This window comes from Eretmochelys imbricata, chromosome 2, assembly GCF_965152235.1.
Source record: "Eretmochelys imbricata isolate rEreImb1 chromosome 2, rEreImb1.hap1, whole genome shotgun sequence".
NCBI lineage: Eukaryota > Metazoa > Chordata > Testudines > Cheloniidae > Eretmochelys > Eretmochelys imbricata.
Genome location: NC_135573.1, coordinates 88,567,329 through 88,584,006, shown reverse-complemented (window position 1 = coordinate 88,584,006; position 16,678 = coordinate 88,567,329). Strand labels below are relative to the sequence as shown.

The 16,678-nt window shown below is 37.7% G+C and overlaps 1 protein-coding gene across 2 annotated transcripts in view; it reads right to left on the bottom strand.

Moving 5' to 3' along the window:
* Positions 1-1,548: 1,548 nt before the first annotated feature.
* Positions 1,549-16,678, bottom strand: part of ANKRD12 (ankyrin repeat domain 12) — a 109,342-nt gene continuing 94,212 nt past the window's right edge. For both annotated transcript variants that reach the window (XM_077810434.1, XM_077810435.1), the window contains 4 exons: positions 15,585-15,683; positions 5,931-6,074; positions 3,273-3,368; positions 1,549-2,867 (listed from right to left, as the gene is read on the bottom strand). In XM_077810434.1, the coding sequence (XP_077666560.1) occupies positions 2,682-2,867; positions 3,273-3,368; positions 5,931-6,074; positions 15,585-15,683 (525 nt within the window). In that variant the 3' untranslated portion in view covers positions 1,549-2,681. The remainder of the gene's footprint in view (positions 2,868-3,272; positions 3,369-5,930; positions 6,075-15,584; positions 15,684-16,678) is intronic.

The window sequence follows — 16,678 nt, the reverse complement described above, 5'->3', positions numbered from 1 at the left end:
TGATTTCTTTTCAGCCAAAGGCAAACAGCCCAGCAGGAGTGGACACCTCTGAATGTCCCCTTAAACAAATTTCCCGTATTTGAACCAGGTGCCCATGAATGATATCACTCTCCTGAGGCTAACACAAAGAGATAAAGAACGGATGTTGCTTGAATGCCACCAAAGCCCGGGCCCATTCGCTGCAATACTTTGTTCTGCAATGATTCCAGATTACTTGCTACTGGCTTGACGAAAGTAAAAGTGTCCTACCATGGAGGTCAGAATAAGGCTGACCTCCCCAGAAACCTTCTGCAAAGGCTTTTAGAGTACCTCCAGGAGAGCTTAATGAGATGTCCTTGGAGGATTTCCGCTCCATCCCCAGACATGTTAACAGACTTTTCCAGTAGCTATGCTGGCTGCGAATACATCCCAAGTCTTCAGGGCAAATTAATCATTAAAGACGCTTGCTTTTAAACCCTGTATTTTATATTCACAAAGGTACACTCACCGGAGGTGCCTTCTCCAGCTTCATGGTCCGGTAGCCTGCCTTGGGAGGGTATTGGCTCCAGGGTGATTAACAGTTCCTGGCTGCCAGGGAGAAGGGATTCTCCGCTTGCCTGCTGTGTGCTATCCTCAACCTCCTCCTCATCCACAAAATCTTCATTCCTGTTGCGTGAGATTCCCCCCTTGCAGGTGTCCATGGACAGTGGTGGGGCGCTCCCTAGAATTGCATACAGCTCATCATAGAAGCGGCATGTATGGGGCTCTGACCTGGAGTGACCGTTTGCATCCTTTGTTTTTTGGTAGGCTTGGCTCAGCTCCTTAACTTTCAAGAAGCACTGCTGTGTGTCCCTCTTGTAGCCTCTGTCCATCATGCCCTTGGAGATTTTGGCAAATATATTGGCCTTTCATCTTTTGGAACGGAGTTCTGCCCGCACAGATTCTTCTCCCCATATAGCGATCAGATCCAGTCCTCCCATTCGGTCCATGCTGGAGCTCTTTTGCGATTCTGGGACTCCATGGTCACCTGTGCTGATGAGCTCGCCACGCTGGCCAAACAGGAAATGAAATTCAAAAAGTTCCCAGGGCTTTTCCTGTCTACCTGGCCAGTGCATCGGAGTTGAGAGTGCTGTCCAGAGTGGTCATAATGGAGCACTCTGGGATAGCTCCCGGAGGCCAGTACTGTTAAATTGCTTCCACACTACCCCAAATTCTACCCAGCGAGGTCGATTTTAGTGCTACTCCCCTCGCCAGGGAGGAGTACAGAAATAGATTTTAAGTCAACAAAACAGGCTTGGTTGTGTGGATGGATGCAGGGTTAAATTGACCTAATGCTGATAAATTCGACCTAAACTCGTAGTGTAGATCAGGGGCTATGATAGAAATGATTAAAAACTTACCTGATCATCAGCTGTTCATAAACTACTGCAAAGGTGATCAGTATATATATTTATACACACACTCTCTCTCTGGACCCTTTCAACTAATCAATTATAAATCAATTTTAAAATATTTTTGTTAAATAGTATCTAAAGCTTCAAGATTTAATTTCAGTCAAAAATCCAGCCATTTGTTAACATGACCAATAAAATTTATTAAACATATTTACAACTATTTACATATCTTTCCATAGGTAAATATTAAAATAGACAATGTACAATTTAAGAATTTTCATTCAAAGGCATTTTGTTGGGGAAAAAAATAGGCTCTATTGTGAGACCACCATATAAGAGCAAAAGGTGTTTTAGTTTAAACAAAAATATTTTCACCATAGTAAGTCATAGGTATGGCATTACAATAGCGGACTAATATGAAATGTGGTTTTGTAAATATTACAGTTATTTAGGTATCAGATACTGAAGTAAGGGAGTTAAGTTGAGTGAAGCATGCAACACCATTCAGTTTCAAATCTTTTACAGTTATGGTGATGAAACAAGCAGCTAAATCAAACACATGCCTTACTAAAAGAACTGCCAACCAGAAATACACTACACTTAATAAAAACTACAACTTTGGTCCAATAAAACATTAGACAAAACAGTTTTACAATTAAAATATCTATTTTTGTACATGTTTTCAACATTAATTACAAGACTATTTACATTTTCACAATATGTATAAAATAAGTTATTTAAAAATGACAATATTACATCTTTTCCAAAAAGAAAACTATACAAATTTACAAATACAATAAAATGAACAGACTTTTTCCCTTCCAAATCTTGTATTTCTTCCACAGGCTTTGTCATTGTTTTTCTGTGGGAGTTCAACTGTTACTGAAGTTTCATAATACAAAGCTTTAAAGCAGGCTTTATTAAATATCAAATGCTTTTCAGTGGTTATTTTATTTGTTAACAACTTCCAGCGCTGTTAACTCACCGTATCTTGTCATCTTTTCAGTGAATATGCTCTAAAGTTGTAGTTAACTTTTAAAATATAAATAATGGCATTTATTGGGAAACTGCTTTTTGGAACTAGCATCCAATATAATTAATGTCATTTATCACTAAATGACACAGTATTTACTATCATCCATTTACCATATTTAACAAGACTTTGAACTATTTTTCTGAAAGAATACCTTGATTATTGGACAAGGAGATATTCCACAGAATTAAGTGCTATACCTCAAGAGATGCATACATTTCTGCCCATTGCTGTCCATTTCTCTCAGACTGTTTCCATTGAAAGACATCCAGCTGTCATATAGGTGTCAACTCAAAATCATCATTAACATCAACAAGAGGAACATAAAACTCCTGAATTTCATAAATACTGATAGATTTGTATGTAGCAGGATCAAGTTCTTGTAGCTTAAGCTGCCATTCCAGTCTCTGTACAGCATTTAAAGCTGCTGCTTCATGCTGTTGCCTCATCAAAAGGCATGTCTGTTCAAAATGAAAAATTAGGTAAATGTTTTCAAATATTTAAAACAAACATTTTAAAAAGAAAACTGCATTTAAGTAACACCAAAGACCTTTAAAGGAAACTTTAGAAAGTTGAAATCCATATCTAATATAATATTTACTTGGCTTAAGTGTGTATGGATATTTAATTAAAAACTAACAAAACACAGGTTCTTCCACCAAATAATTTCTTTACATATCAACATAAAAGTTGCTCAAGATTATGAATTTTTCTTTTAAATGCTCCTTACATGACACTAATAATTTATGATATTGCACTCAAAAAATTTATGATATTGCACTCATACCATGCTTATGCATCTCATCTTTGTAGTTGCATTTGTAGTCTAATTTTTTGGCTTTGAAAGGACAAATGCAGATACATACCTTTAATTTGTCAAATTTATCATCTACATCTTGTAGCCATGACATGAACTGCCTTGCATTAAATCGATCCCTAACTGATGTTTTACTGTCATCAGCCTACAAAAGAAACACATCAGAAACAGTTTTTCAAATAATGAGGTAATGCAAGTTGTTAACAATTACTTATTCCTGTTACAATACTGGAGAACAAGGGATTAAAAAGCACCTCTGGGTCCAGATGGCTCTGTCCTGCTACACCTGAAAAATGTGCACAAGCATGAGGTGGAGTTTAAAAAGGGAAGCAGGTAGTGGAAGGGAGCAGACCTCTGCTCCGAGCTCTGGGCAAGTATGGCCCAGGAACTCTTGTTGCCTGAGACCTGGCAACACAGCCCTGACAAAGCCTGCAAAGGAGAGACTGGTGACTGATTACAAAGGCCAGAAACTTAATTTGTGGTTCTTAAATTTACTCCATGGGGAAAAAGGAGACTTAGGTAGGAAGTGATCCAGGGAGGCAGCTGCTTAGCACCCCAAAGAGCAGAACTTAACCATTGGGCCCTGGATCAGACCCAAGGCTCCCCTACCAACTCCAAAAGATATGACAACAGAGACCTTTACCTCAGCGGAAAATCCACAATGGGAAGAACTGGGCTGATCAAGAATCCAGATCGCAAAGTCCCCAAACAAAGGTGAAAGCCCTGAAGCCCTTGCAGGTGCTGAAGACTTCTCTGTGATTGGACTTCCTTTTTTGTATACCCCAAAATGGGTGGATGGGACATGTGACCTGGCTGGGGCGGGAGCGGGGAGGCTGATCCATAAAAGGAGGGACAGACCAAGAAGACAGAACTATAACTGAAAAGGGGGGGATGTCAGGGAAGAAGACAACCTGCCACACCCGTGCCTAACCACGAGGTGGCACTGGTGGCAAGCATCCCCCTTTACAGGGGCCTACATTAAAAATACTTTTTTAGGTGACAAATAGTAGACTTTGATTCAACATATCAAGATTTTACATGCTGACACCACAAATGATGTAGAAGTCACCATGCTTACTAAAGACTGGAGTTTGTAGATTCTATGACCCAAAGTTATCTGCTGTATACCAGGTATAACAATTATGGATAAGAGTCTCCGAAAAGTAAAAGATTTAAGTATGTCTTTCAAAATTTTATTTAGCTCATATACACTAAGAAATCTACCACAACATTGCTAAACTACTTGTTCTATTTAAAAAAAAGCCAGTAACCAAACTGTCTTTCAGGTTCAGGGAAAGCAACAAAATGGAAGTTCAGCAATCTGACCTGATTGGCTGCAGAAGATATTCAAAAGCAGGACAAGAGAAAGATCCATATTACTTTTTACTCCACATGACAAAAACCCTTTGCAAAGATGTTCCACCTTAAAATGTCCATCATTCAGTGCCTTAGTATTTTTCTTATAGCCACAGAGAAATCAAACTACTTCTATTACGAAGGGGTCACAACCATCAAAATGGGGGTCTGATCATATTTCCATTGTCATTCTTTGTTGGGACTATTCATGGAAGGCTCATAATGTGTAAGCATATTCAGAATCATGACAGCAGCAAACTTTAGTGTCATTCCACACAATTAAATATACTGAGTAGTCTCAGAGTTTACAGCTTATTTTTAACAAACATTGTGCATTGAGGATGAAAACTGGGGAAACCATACTATGCTTTTAAGAAGAAAATCAGTTGGCAGCGTTGAAGAGCTTCACATTTGCAATTATGAATTTTTATGACAAAGAGGAGTATAGTTAATAGAATAAGCTATATAAACACTAAACTGAACGAACACCAAAAGAAAAAACACCACCACAGTACTCCTTCAGTGAAAGACTACACTGCTATACTTCAAAAATTCCTTCGGGAACAGGCAGATATTTTACAATACAAAACTGCCACACTCTTTCACCAGGTACTAGACTATTGAAGAGTATTTTAGGGTATCACATCTCTTAAACATTATACACTATACAAGTTTTTTCATGCAAATATTGTTCAGATATATCCTTCTACTTCATTTCTTATACCACATTGGAATCCCGCACTCATCCATCCCTTCACAAAAACCCTAAAACTATGGTAGCAACAATGATAGCAAATCATCTGAATAGATTATTTGAAATACTGGATCGGGTCTTTTGTCTATGAGTCTAGTATCCTGCTCCAATAGTAATTATAGGAAGATGGCAACAAGCCCCTATAATAAACCTAGTTAATTGTGCAATGTTGGCTAGGAAGAAGAAATCCCTCCTCAGCTCTGCAGGCAAATAGTTTATGCCCTAAAACATGAGATCTGACTACCTTTACCTTGGCTTGTTTAACTGCAAATGTGGCTAACATCTTTAAAATTATTTGGTGAAATTTTAGTGGTTATGAAAGTGAAGGACTTTCACTTTTCAAATAAACTAATTATTGCCTACACAGGGCAGGTATTGTATGAGCTTTTCCAGTCAACATTTATGTAAAATCGCACCCCCATCCATGCTCCAGACACCCAGGAAGACAAAGGAAGTTTTGCCATTGACTTCAATGGTACCAGGACATTACCCAAAATATCTTCTCTCAAGTCAGACTTAAAAGTACTTATCAAAGATAAGTAATAGGAGAATCATCTAACTGGATGTTCTGAAATCCTAAAACAAGTCTCCTTTTACCTGAGAGTCCAGGGGCACATTATATACTTCGGCATCCAGCAGTACGGTGCAGGCACTGAATGGTAGCGTCTGATTAGCTAAAGTTCTTGCAGCTCGATAATGGACACGGAGAACTTCTTGTTCATTGGATACAATAAGCTTTTCCTAATTGAATAAAAATATTAACATATAGCGGAATACTTCATGAATTGTCATTTTAATTTGCATTTGTAAAAATATTTGCACACCAAAATTCTTCTTTTTGGACCTTTGATTTTTTTTTTTTTTTTTTTTTTTGAGGGCTTTAGTGAAAAGAAGCAACATTCCCATATTTTTCTGGCTTGACAACATTTACATTCTGTCATTTTGAATGTCACCAGATTTCTAAAGAAAAATAAAATAACTTTTGTGAATTTTCATTCTAGAAATTTCATTAGAAATCTAAAGATGTGGCTCTACTTGATGATGTCACTGAATTAATTGAAACTTCTGAAAGTATAATTTAAAATAGAAGCAATATGCCCTATTGTAATAATGGGATCCACAATAACTTTTGTGTTTTATGAGGGCCTAAAAAAATGTTCTGCTCTACTTTTAAAATTGTTTTTGACAGTATTTGCTCTCTATTTTTAGGCATGAACCCTATTTTTAGGGTCCAAGTAAAATCTTGTAGTGTTTGGTCTTGTGTACTCTCTTTCTATTTCATTACTAAGTTCAGAATTACCTTGTGGTCTGCCTGAATTTCAAATGTTTACCTGAGGTTTGTTATCTGCAGCAATGACAGCTGGAAGCTTTAGGGTAGATGATATGCTGCCTGTGGCTTATGTTTACATGGATCCCATGCATCTTGGGGCCTTGCATGCAAATTTTATTTACCAACCTACCAGCCACAGTACCTCTAACTCCTTCAGACAGACTGCTTGCTCTCTGAAGCGACAAAGTCTCTATTCCCTGTTTCTTTATTTTATTACGTTCTAAGGCCAGATATAATACCACAGCTTCTGAAATTGCTTTTTTATCTGAACTTCTTCCCCCTTATTTGATAAATTGTGCAGTTATGCTGGCTGGCTTATACAACTCAGCTCTCTATGTTCTGAGCCTGACTGAAAAGAGCGAACACAAAAAGCTGCTGGCAGACTAAAGCAGAGAATATTCTCATTCTACACAAAGCAGATTTGTGTTCCAATGGCACCTCAGAGTTAATACAGTTTGGTGGCCAACTTTTCTCCCCTCGTTGAGAAAGATTCATTCTACATTTAATTTTCTGTTTAAAACCATTTTCTGTTGCAATTGTAGGTTTAAAGCTGTGCGGCGGTGATCTTAGGCATATCTGCAAAATTGTATTTTCCTTTGGCTCAGCCACAGTCAGATATTACAACTTTGATTCAAGTTTTGGGGTGAAATCCTGGCCCTACTGAAATCAGCAGAAAAGCTTGCACTGATTTCATAGGCCCAGGATTTCACACTTGATTTTATTTCTCTTCTGCTGTCTTCCACAAATCTCCTGCTAGTGGTAGCTATTTGTGTGTGTCTGAAGGGGTCAAAAGTATAGGTGGGCATCAGGGCCCACAAGCAACTTCATGAAAGTTAGTCTTTATTTATGAAGTGTGCATTTGTATATCCTCACATATAAAAACATTTAAAATAGGGCTGTCGATTAATCACAGTTAACTCACAAAAACTAATTGCGATGAATAGCAGTTTTAATTGAGCTGTTAAACAATAGAGTGATGACAGAAATTTATTAAATATTTTGGATGTTTTTCTACATTTTCATATATATTGTATTCTGTATTGTAATTGAAATCAGAGTGTATATGATTTTTTTATTACAAATATTTGTTCTGATAAATGATAAACAAAAGAAATAGTAATTTTCAATTCACCTCATACAAGTACTGTAGTGCAATCTCCTTGTTGTGAAAGTGAAACTTACAAATAGATTTTTTTTTTGTTACATAACTGCACCCAAAACCAAAACAATGTAAAACTTCAGAGCCTACAAGTCCACTCAGTCCTACTTCTGGTTCAGCCAATTGCTAAGACAAACAAGTTAGTTTACATTTACAGAATATAATGCCTCCCTCTTCTTATTTACAGTGTCACCAGAAAGTGAGTATATGCATTTGCATGGCACTTTTTTAGTCGGCAGTGCAAGATATTTACGTGCCAGATACGCTAAGCATTCGCATGCTCCTTCATACTTCGGCCAGAGGTACATGCTTCCGTGCTGATGAGGATCGTTAAAAAAAATAATGCGTTAATTAAATTTGTGACTAAACTCCTTGGGAGAGAATTATATGTTCCCTGCTCTGTTTTACTAGCATTCTGCCATATATTTCATGTTATAGCAGTCTTGGATGATGACCCAGCACATGTTGTTCATATTAAAAACACTTTCACTACAGATTTCACAAAATGCAAAGCAGGGACCAATGTGAGATTTCTAAAGATAGCGATAGCATTCGACCCAAGGTTTAAGTATCTGAAGTGCCTTCCAAAATCTGAGAGGGACAAGGTGTGGAGCATGCTTTCAGAAGTCTTAAAAGAGCAACACTCCAATGCGGAAACTACAGAACCCAAGTTACCAAAAAAGAAAATCAATCTTCTGCTGGTATCATCTGACTCAGATAGTGAAAATAAACATACATCGGTCTGTACTGCTTTGGATTGTTATCGAGCAGAGCCCGTCATCAGCATGGACGCATATTCCCTGGAATGGTGGTTGAAGCATGAAGGGACATATGAATCTTTTGTATATCTGGCACAAATATCTAGTGATGCCAGCTAAAACAGTGCAATGCAAACACCTGTTCTCATTTTCAAGGTGACATTGTAAACAAGAAGCGGGAAGTGTTATCTCCTGCAAATATAAACAAACTTGTTTGTCTGAGTGACTGCCTGAACAAAAAGTAGGACTGAGTGGACTTTCAGGCTCTAAAATTTTGTTTTATTTTTGAATGCAGGGGTTTTTTTTGTATATAATTCTACATTTGTAAATTCAACTTTCATGCACTACAGGACTACAGTACTTGTTTTAGGTGCACTGAAAAATACTATTTCTTTGGTTTTTACAAAATACTTGTAATCAAAAATAAATATAAAGTCAGCACTGTACACTTTATTTTGTGTTGTAATTGAAATCAATATATTTGCAAATGTAGAAAACATCCAAAATATTTAAATAAATGGTATTCTATTATTAACAGTGCGATTAATCGCAATTAATTTTTTTAATCACATGATTAATTGCAATTAATTTTTTGCTCACTTGACAGCCCTAATTTATAAACAATATAAAATTTAGTTACATTGGCTGTAATCAATGAGAGGACACAGACCCAGAAACGTATACTCCCATTAGACAAAGGTGTGCGTATAGAGAGTTATTTTAAACACACTATGCCTTGAAGGTCCACAAACTTTGATTCAGTTGGACCAATGAGGAAAGAAAATTCCAAAGTTGAGGGCCGCTGCCCTGAAAATGCTCTGCCAGTAGACCCCCAAACCTTTAAATATAGGGACTAAGTACTGCACTAATACGAATAATTCATAATCATCTGACGTCAAATATTGTGGCACAGTAGGGAAACAGAGGCAATTTCTCAGATAACTAGGACTCTGATAAATAGGGCTCTACAGAGCAATATTAACATACTTATGGCATCTGCAAGTGAATAGGGAGCCAGTAAAGTCTTTGGAAAACTCATTTTCCTTTCAGTTAAAACCACTAAGCATGCAGATAATTACATTCTACAAAAATTCGTTCCCTATGCAGCACATTACGGTAAATCTAGCTGGCTGAGTGGAACAAGGACCAACGCTCAACTCAATGGCATTTCTCTTTGTGTCTATATGTGATAACTTTTGAACACTGCATCTCACTAATTCCAAAATTTCAGTCAACATTCTAGGCATCAGTGGGCAGAATTCTATTGATTCTGGTGAAAACTGGAAAGCAGGAAGAGCCTGATTTCCACCTTTCAGGCCCACAGAGTGCCCATTTGGTGTTACAGGCATCGGATTCCTTAAAGCTGCCTAAATAAGTCAGAAGGCAGCAGCTTAATATACAGCACTCTCTCACTGGCTGTACAGGTTGGACTACAAAAGCAACGAAGTGTTTTCAAGGTGCCAGAGATGTCTGTACCAACAATGCAGAACTGCCTCTGGCAAGATGTAGCTGACGCATGAGAAAACAGTCTTTGTCCCAAAGAGCTTACACTCCAGCTCAGACCCATTTGAACAGTTAAGCCCCATAGAGCACACTAGGGATTGTTTGCAGGAAACTCACAGAAGTCTCTCCCAAGAGAAATGAGCTCTGGGGAGACATGTGAAGGAAGAGCAGGAAGTCACATGATATGGAAGAGGCAAGATTGTTCCATGCAGAAAGATGGGGTGAGGGGAGAGGCATTCAAGGGCATACAATGGGGTGATAAGTAGGGAGGCTTGGGTGAGTACAGAGGAGATGCAGGCAGGTGTGGAGCTGGGCATTGCAGGCGAGAAGTCTGATCTTAATGCAGCAAGCACAGGGAGTGCAGTGTAGAGATCTGAAGAACTGAGTGACAAGAGCAGAGAATCAGGGGAGGAAGGTGATTTTAGGAGTAGCACTTTGGCTGAGCTGAGGGGAAGTAAGGAGAGAGGCAGTGAGGAGTCTGCTGCAATAGTCAAGGGAGATGACCGCTGAGGCTGGAATCAGGGCATGTGTGTGTGGGTAGGTGTGGGGACATGGGGATGGAGAACAGAGAGGATTCAATGGCAGCCTGAGTGTGTGTGGAGGCAACATGGGGGAGTAAATGGCAACATGGAATTTGTAAGCCTCAGCAGTGGTGAAATCGGTGACAGAGTGGGGAGATCTGCAGAAACTTACGGTAAAGAATCTTATTTTCTTCTGTCCCCTGTAGGCCAAAGGGGATTGGAAAGTGAATTCCCTCAGACCCATAAAATACTCTAAGGGCTTGTCTACACTACACAGCTTTTAGCGACAAGGCTGTTGACACAGCATTGTTACTAAAAGTCAGCATGTGTGAACGTTCTCAGTCAGTAGTTTGTCAGCACTTTTGCCGACAAAATACTTCCAGCCCCGTGAGTGGCATTTTGTCGACAGGAGAGCACTCCTGCCAACAAACCTGCGTTCACACTGCTGCTTGCGTCAGCAAAACTTTTGTCTTTCGTGGGGGGCTTTTTAAAGTACCCGTGAAAGACAAAAGTTTTGTTGACAAACATTGCAATGTAGACCAGTCCTCAGATGGCAGTGCTCTAGGAGGGCTGGGTATTTGAATTCAGGAGTAGAGTCTGTGTTCCTGCCCCTTTCCCTCCCACCACCTGCCAACAACAGACAATTCGACTGAATCCTTAGCAATCACATAAGCTTTAGGTTGAAGGGTTGTGGCACCATGCAGCCAATCAATTCCAAAATTTCAGGGAATATTTTAGGCATCAATATGCAAAACCTTATTGATTTTGGTGAAAATTGGAAAACTGGAGAAGCCTGATTTCCACTGCTATGAGAGGAAAATCAGTACCAGTGTGTCCATTTGGTGCTGCAGGGAACAGAATTTCTTATATGCTTAATATGCTGTTCTCTCTGAGTGTACAAGCTCAGTCTATGAAAGCAACAAAGTGTGCAACCCTCTAGTAAAAATGCAGGGAAAAGAGATGATGTTGCGAAAGCATGAGGTAGTTGTGGGTACATAAGAACGGCCATACTGGGTCAGACCAGTGGTCCATCCAGCCCAAGCTAGATGCTTCAGAGGGAATGAACAGAACAAGCAATCATCAAGTGATCCATCCCCTGTCGTCCACTCCCAGCTTCTGGCAAACGCAGGCTAGGGACACTCAGAGCATGGGGTACATCCCTGACCATCCTCATTAATAGCCACTGATGGACCTATCCTCCATGAACTTATCTAGTTCTTTTTTGAACCAGTTATAGTTTTGGCCTTCACAACATCCCCTGGCAACAAGTCCCACAGGTTGACTGTTTAGTGTGAAGAAGTACTTCCTATTGTTTGTTTTAAACCTACTGTCTATTAATTTAATTGGGTGAACCCTGGTTCTTGTATAATGTGAAGGAGTAAACCACTGGTTCTCAGCCTGTGGTCTGCAGACCCAACTATGTCTAAGGAGTCCCTGAAAGATTTAAAAAACTGACTGAACAGAATTCAACTCTGTATACAGACAATAGATTTCCGAAGGGGTCTGCACCTCCATTCAAAATTTCCAAAGGGGTCCTCAAATGAAAACTGGTTGAGAACCACTTGAATAAATATTTTTTTATTCACTTTCTCCATACCATTCATGATTTTATAGACTGGTATCATATCCCCCCTTAGTCCTCTCTTTTCCAAGACAAAAAGTCCCAGTCTTTTTAATCTCTCCTCAGATGGAAGCTGTTCCACACCCTAATCATTTTTGTTGTCCTTCTCTGTAACTTTTCTAATCCTTATATATCCTTTTTGAGATGGGGTGACCAGAACTACACACAGTATTCAAAGTATGGGCAAACCATGTATTTATACAGAGGCATTATTATATTTTCTGTCTTATTATCTATCCCTTTCCTAATGGTTCCTAACATTCTGTTAGTTTTTTTTGACTGCCGCTACACATTGAGCGGATGTTTTCAAAGAACTATCCACAAGGATTCCAAGATCTCTTTGTTGAGTGGTAATAGCTAATTTAAACCCCATCAGATTGTACGTATAGTTGGGATTGTTTTCTCCACTGTGCATTACTTTGCATTTATCAACATTGAATTTCATGTGGCATTTTGTTGCCCTGTCACCCAGTTTTGTGAGATCCCTTTGCAACTCTTTGCAGTCTGCTTTGGACTTAACTATCTTGAGTAATTTTATATTATCTGCAAATGTTGCCACATCACTTTTACCCCTCGTTCCAGATCATTTATAAATATGTTGAACAGCACTGGTCCCAGTACGGACCCCTGGGGGACACCACTATTTATCTCTCTCTATTCTGAAAACTGACCCTTTATTCTTACCCTTTGTCTTCTGACTTTTAACCAGTTACTGATCCACAAGAGGACCTTCCCTCTTATCCCATGAGGGCTCACTTTGCTTAAGAACCTTTGGTGAGGGGCCTTGTTGAAGGCTTTCTGAAAGTCTAAGTACATTATATCCACTAGATCACCCTTGTCCACGTTTGTTGACCCCCTCAAAGAATTCTAATAGATTGGTCAGGCATGATTTGCCTTTACAAAAGCCACACTGACTCCTCCCCAACAAATTGTGTTAATCTGGGTCTCTGATAATTCTGTTCTTTACTGTAGTTTCAACTAATTTGCCTAGTACTGAAGTTAAGCTTACCGGCCTGTAATTGCCAGGATTGCCTCTGGAGCCTTTTACAAAATATTTAAAACATTAGCTATCCTACAGTCATCTAGAACAGAAGCTGATTTAAATGACAGGTTACATGCCACTTAGTAGTTCTGCAATTTCATATTTGAGTTCCTTCAGAACTCTTTGGTGAATACCATCTGGTCCTAGTGATTTATTAATGTTTAATTTATCATTTGTTCCAAAACCTCCTCTACTGACACCCCAATCTGGGACAATTCCTTAGATTTGTCACCTAAAAAGAATGCCTCTGGTGTACACAATCTCCCTCATATCCTCTGCAGTGAAGACGAGCAAAGAATTAATTTAGTTGCTCCGCAATGGCCTTAGCTTCCTTGAGTGCTCCTTTAGCACCTCGATCGTCCAGTGGCCCCACTGATTGTTTAGCAGGCTTCCTGCTTCTGATGTACTTGCACTTTTTTTTTTTTTTTTTTTTTTTGCTGTTACTTTTTGCGTATTTGGTCCTGGTTTGTGGTACTAAAAGAGGAGAATGCTCTCATATGTAACTTGGTTTAAGGCCCCACAAAGCCCAGAGCTGGCCCTGATCTACATAACAATACATTATATTTCCACTCAGCCAGTGATTAAAATAACTAAAATGTGCAATTTAAATATATACAGAATTTGGTAGAACATCTAAAAAGACACAATTTTGTGTATGTGCTAAGTAAAAGGAATTTTTTTCATTAGGTATAAAGATTCAATAAGGCAATGATCCTGTATTGTGTAGCTCGTAGTAGACTGCTGCATTTGCAGAAAGCTTCACTGGACTCTGTATTGGTACAAAAGTCCACCTTTAATGACATACAATGCAGGATCAGGACCTAATATAACATTAAAGTAGAATCACAACTGAATTAATTATTATACTTTCCTCAAAGTAAAATTATTTATAAGTTCTATTTATGGACCCAAATATCCCTAGAGTGCAAGCAACTAAAAAAAAAAAAAATCTGCTATAAAATGAATCAGAGACTCCCATCAAAGGAAAACAATAGTGGATTTGTAAATAGACAATCTGAACAAGGAACAGCCAATATTATGGAGAAACAATAGCCTCTCCCTGAAGTTGCAACCAGTTTTTCATTCAAAGGAAGATTTTAGTCCACTTCTACATTGTCCAAAATAGATCCGTTGTGCTCAAAGTTTGATATGTTGTCTTTGATAAAGATACCAATCTTAGAAAAAAAATAGATGTTTTTCACTTTCTGAAAATTCTAATGCTTTTTCTCAGGTCACCTTAAAAGCAATTTGACCTAGAAACTTCATACATGTTTCATTCAAGAGTACTTGTGATCTAGTGTGCAAGCCTTGTTTGCAAGGGTCTAAAGGAGGAAAAATTGAGAAAAAATGCTCTAAATCAAAATTCTGGGTTAATGTACTCATTCCCGATGGACAGTTAAACTCCTCAGACTCTTTGATTTTCTTGGCATAACCTGTTGGATTAAAAGACTTTAAAAGGTCCCCAGACTTTTCCTTCCTGAAGTGTGCAGATTTCTTAAAGCCCACAGGGCAAGACCATGTTGAAATAAACATTTAAAGAATATACATTCGCAGATAGATGTTTTTTTCTATTTCTAACTTCCATGAAGTCTGCAAGCGTAGCCATAAAAAAAAAAAAATGTTGGTGCAATTCTAACAAGCAGATCAAAACGTGTTAGTTAACATTTGTGATCTAGGATATATCTTTCAGAGCCAGGTAAGTCTCCTTATTTAAAACTGAATAAAACTCTAGTTGGGAATTATTACACCACGATTCAGACCCAGTTTTATTATTATTAATTAACTAACTAGCAAAACGGACATAAATTGTATTATTTCTTTAACAGAGTACAAAATAGACAAGTAAACCAAGTACATACCAGTTGTAATATTTACTATAAGTACTGGCATTCAAAACAAATCTAAAAATGTCTTATTTTCGTGGTTTCCCACAGTTCACAAGGAAACTGCTATTTGGACAACTGAGCAAGTTTTTACTGCAATAAGCAGCAAGTTGCAGTAAGTCCTCATGTTAGTATATAAAGGACTGTTGTGTATGTTACCTCATGTACAGTACTGAAATTATACTGTGTTATTTCTAGTTTGATCTGTAGTATGAATGTGTGCAATATTTCTCTGAATTGTAAAACAGCAGTGTAAGGAATTTACTTCTAAAAGCAATGTTAATTTTATATATAATATTTTATATTATATATATTATATTGTATATAATGCAATATATATTATATAATTTAATAGACTAGATTTATATATATAGAAAGTTATATATAGAGAGAAAGTTTAAAATAGGGAAATGAATTTTTTTTTGTATTCTTACCCTTTCGATACTGTGCTGTAAACGCAATTTCATCCTTACAACTTCCTGTTGTCTAAAAAGTTCCTTAAGTGGATCTGACAGCGATGGCGGTGGTGTAATCTAGGAAAAAATTGTTACAAATTTGAATTTAACATATACAGTTTACCTGGACTGGCTTTACAATTGCGAACATGCATTTAAAAATAAAAGCATGAACAGAATATTTTTCACTGGAAAAGTATATCATAAACAGCCCCAGGAATGTAACTGAATTCACAGACTTTTGTTCTAATCTATTAATTACACCACTGTCTACCCTTTTATTAAATCATAGAATTAAAGATTCATTTAAAAAAAGCTAAAATCTGTCCATCTGTGGTAAAGTGCAGTTTAAAACAACTATAAAGACTTCTAAAAGGAAAGTAAATTATTTAAGCATCATTTGTTATGTGCAGACAGTGCACCTAGGACTGTATAAGACACACAAAAGAAGAAAGTCCCTATCCCAAGAATCTTGCAATTAGAACACACAAATGAGACAAAATGCACCGGACAGTCCAAAGGAAGTATTTATAGAAGTGGTATTGATTTTTAATAATGGGTAGAGGACCTCATTTTTTACGTCCCACTCCAAGATAGCAAAACATTCAGATATATTTCCATGTCTGCTGTTTTGTACTAGTATTAAGTTGAGGGCAGTTGCACATGTTTTTTATTATATGGGAAGCTTCAGATTTAAATGAAGGAAATAAGTATTATATAGTTAACTAGTCTGTACAACAAAACACTGTAAACATAATTGTAGTCATGATAGAAACCAGACAGCAAAATTAGAGTTGTCTGAGAGGTCATCAGAACCCTGAAATGCTCATTAAAACTTTGTCCAAAGTGTTCTTGTTTTATATATACTGCATTTCTGTATTTTTATTCTTTACCTAGCAAGAATATTTCATAACTATTTGATAAATAGAAGAACACTTGATACTACTTTGGATGGACTACTCAAAACTAGCTGAAATATTGTTTGCCATAACTGGTGTCTAGATAGCACAGCAGAAATACGTTTATAGATGAATCAGTAATATTATCCACTGTATATAAAACTAACAAATTGA